The sequence below is a fragment of the Rosa chinensis genome, chromosome 6 (assembly GCF_002994745.2).
Source record: "Rosa chinensis cultivar Old Blush chromosome 6, RchiOBHm-V2, whole genome shotgun sequence".
NCBI classification, from domain to species: domain Eukaryota; kingdom Viridiplantae; phylum Streptophyta; class Magnoliopsida; order Rosales; family Rosaceae; genus Rosa; species Rosa chinensis.
In genome coordinates, this window is record NC_037093.1 from 69,609,164 (window position 1) to 69,613,044 (window position 3,881).

At 45.9% G+C, this 3,881-nt stretch overlaps 1 protein-coding gene across 1 annotated transcript; it reads right to left on the minus strand.

Annotated features, from left to right (window-relative positions):
* Positions 1 to 666: 666 nt before the first annotated feature.
* LOC112171852 lies at positions 667 to 2,821 on the minus strand. The gene is made up of 3 exons (XM_024308967.1): positions 2,735 to 2,821; positions 1,156 to 2,626; positions 667 to 686 (listed from the first exon to the last, which is right to left on the minus strand). Exons 1-3 carry the CDS (start codon positions 2,819 to 2,821, stop codon positions 667 to 669), a joined length of 1,578 nt encoding a protein of 525 aa, XP_024164735.1.
* Positions 2,822 to 3,881: the final 1,060 nt, after the last annotated feature.

Sequence of the window (3,881 nt, forward strand, 5' to 3'; positions counted from 1 at the left end):
ATGCATATGGCATGGTTAATCGCACATACATATTACATCTCCGACAAACATGCATATGGCATGGTTAATCGCACATACATATTACATCTCCGACTTTGTCCATTATACCACGCGGATCAGTTCTCAGTTTTGGACTTTGCTTAGTTAAGATGAGGTTAACATTTGCACATGCTCGTGATACTCAAAACATTTTATTGTCAACTAACGTCATGTGCTAATGATTATACTAGGCTTCAAGTATGATTATATAAAGCACACATTTAGTTAGTCTAATATGTCAAAATTGCTAATCATTTACCTTATGATAAGGAGACACAACCACCGAGTACCGCTTCAATTAACGAGCCTCCTACTATGGTGCTTCGCCGGGACAATAGAAGCGTCATGCTTGGACAACTCCAACATGATTTCGATACTTATATCAATTCCACCTCTAACCTGCTCCAAATCGACATAAGATAAGTAACTATATCTTATCTTTTACGCTCTTTCAAATTGAGCTAATGCCATGCCAATCACATGCTTTTACTACTTCTAAGCATGCTTATAGAATGTCACACTTGATATATCTTTACATGCTTCCATAAACTTTTAAGCATGCCTACAACATTTCGTAGATTTGGCAACACTTTCTAGATCTCACATACTAGATATGCCATACCGATCTCAACGATATCTAAGCATTCCTACAAAAATACAAAATGTTATTAGCATCCACACTACAAGTACATGCTGCACATGACATGCTTCTATTTAATTGCAAAATTAAATAAATGTGGGACATTTGAGCCACATCTTCACTTGTTTGCGAGGTTGTGCATTTGAGCCACATCTCTTCGTTCTTCTAGCAAATCAGCATCAAGCTATAGGCCCTTTGAGTTGGTACCCGCGTCGAAGTATTCAATCCTGGGACTCTGGATTTGTGTTTCAATTGGGAGAACCACCTCAGACCCAAAAGCCATACAGAAAGGGTCTCTCCGGTAGCCTCAGCCACCGTGGCCCTGATAGCCCATAGAACTTTCGGGAGTTTAGAAGCCCAAAGACCCTTGGCTTCATCGAGCTTCTTCTTCAGTATCTTCTTGATTATCTTGTTGACAGCTTCGACTTGACCGTTGGTTTGGGGGTGAGCCGGGGATGCATAGAGGAATCTAATGCCCAGGTTCTCGGTGTAAGCCCTTAGTTCATCGTTGTCAAACTGGGTGCCATTGTCAGTGACTATGGTGTCAGGGACCCCGAACCTGCAGTAGATGTTTTTCCACATGAAGTTTTTCACTTTCTTCGTGGTGATAGCGACAAGAGGTTCTACTTCTACCCATTTTGTTTGGTAGTCAACGGCTACAATGGCATATTTGAATTGTCCCACTGCTGTGGGAAGCTTATTGATTAGGTCCAGGCCCCATTGGCAAAATGGCCAAGGTGCAAGGAGTATGGAGAGAGCAATGGGCGGTGCCCTTGGGATGTTTGCATACATTTGGCATTTGTGGCAAGAACTCGATATTGTTTGGGCTAGGGCCGACATGGTTGGCCAGAAGTATCCTGCCCTCAGGGTCTTGTGTGCAAGAGACTGGGCCCCTGCATGGTTACTGCATACACCAACGTGTATGTCCTTCATTATTTTGTGATCGTCCTCTAGTGTCACACACTTTAGGTTGGGGAAGCAGTGACCTCTCCTGTATAACTTTCCATTCATGATCGTATATCGAGCTGACCTTAATTGGAGTCGCCGGGCCTCTACCTTATCATCCGAGGCTAGGCCGTCAACCATGTACTTCAAAATTGGGTCCATCCAGGAGGTAGTGTGGTCCACCGTGAATATTTCTGATACGGTTTTAGAGGTGCTCGGCTTTTCTAGTATTTCGACCTTGGTAGCCCCGTAAGCTGGGCTTGGGGAAGTAGCCGCAATCTTTGCAAGGGCATCTGCCTTGTCATTTTTTGCCTTGGGTATTTGAGTGATAACATAGGAGGCAAATCTCTGAACCAGCGCCCTGGCTAGGGCCTGGTAAAAAGACATGTGTGACTCTTTTGCTTCGAAGTTACCGCTGACCTGGTTCACAACCAACTGGGAATCGCTGAAGATATGAAGGTGCTCGACGCCTAGTTCCTGGCCGATTTGTAGACCTGCTACGAGTGCCTCGTATTCTGCAACATTGTTGGATGCCTTGAAGGCGAACTTGAGGGTGTACTCGTAGACTTGATCGTCCGGGTTGATTAGCAAGATACCGACGCCACTTGTCTTTTTGTTAGATGCGCCATCAACATACAGTTGCCAAGTGCTTGGTGGGGGTGGGTCCGGGGTTGGCTGTTCAGGTGATCCCGGGGGCGGATCATAAGAGGAAATCAACTCAGAAATAAAATCTGCCTCTGCTTGGCCCTTAATAGCTGTCCAGGGTTGGTACTTGATGTCAAACTCTCCCAATTCGATGGCCCATTTAATTAATCTGCCCGATGTCTCTGGCTTCTGTAAAACTTGCCTCAATGGGTGATTAGTGAAAACAGTGATTGAATGTGCCTGAAAGTAGTGTCTTAGCTTCCAGGTCAATACTAGGAGGGCCAATGCTATCTTTTCAATGTCTGGGTACTTGGATTTGGCACCAGTGTAACCTTTCCCAGGGTAGTACACCAGGTACTCGCAATCAGAATCTCATCTAATCAAAGCTGAGCTTACCGCTGTAGAAGATGCCGCGAGGTATATGTAAAGCATTTCTCCGGGGATGGGTTTGTAAAGCAGCGGTACCGCTGCCAAGTATGCCTTCAGGCTGAGAAAAGCAGCCTCGTGCTCTGTAAGGGACTGGACATCGTTCCGGTAAGTGGGGGATATCATGTCTAATATAGCCTGCACCTTCTCTAAGTTAGCCTCTATTCCTCTGTGGTTGATGATGTACCCGAGGAACCTCCCAATCTTGACACTGAAAATGCCCTTCTGTGGATTTAAACCAAGGAACACCGGCAAGTGGTGCAAGTATCATGAAGACAGCGGCCGCAACACTAACAACTGCAATGCTCTTAAAACGACAATAGAGACTTTGTATCGTGATGACAAGTTGGAACAGTTCAAAGTGCGGCAACCACAGCAGGTGGTCGCCAATATCGAGCCCATGTGCCTTATCAACACCATCGATGGCGGTGCTCCTATCACAAATATGTCCCATAGGGCAAGAAAAAGTTATGCACGTGCTAACCACCCCAAAGAAGTTTGCAACATCTACTAAACTACCAAAATCTAGGTGGGAACCCATCACATTCTCTAAACAAGAAGAGCACGGAGTACATCTCCCCCATGACGATCCATTCTTGATCGACGCCATGCTCGATAAATGGTCAGTGGGAAGGGTCCTCGTTGACAGCGGCTCCGCTGTCAATGTCATCTTCAATGGCTGCTACAACCAACTCTAGCGGAACAGAAAATTACTCCAAGATCACGAGCCCTTGCTTAGCTTCTCCGGTGACATCACACAACCACTAGGTTCTGACTACAGGCTCCTAGTCATCGGCGCTAGCCCATGCACAGCGGAGATAATTACAAAGTTCATCGTTGTCGACTGCTTCAGTTCGTATAATGCCATCATTGGTCAACCAGCGGTCAACAAACTAAAGTGCATCATAGCCAGATATATGCTTTTCATGAAGTTCCCTACACCCAACGGCACAGGCTGTGTGAAGGGAAGCCAACAGCTAGCATGAGAGTGCTACTCAACAATTGTGGCACTATCATGAGATCCTAACAGTGGGAAGTCGTGTGTTGCTGAATGATGCAATTGAAGACCCTAGGGACGATGAGGAGAAGTATGTAAAAAAGGAACCTGTCAACCCGCAAACATCCATACAGGTCATCAGTCTCTCGGATGAACACCCTGAGCGGATGGTCCTGATCGGCACTCAGC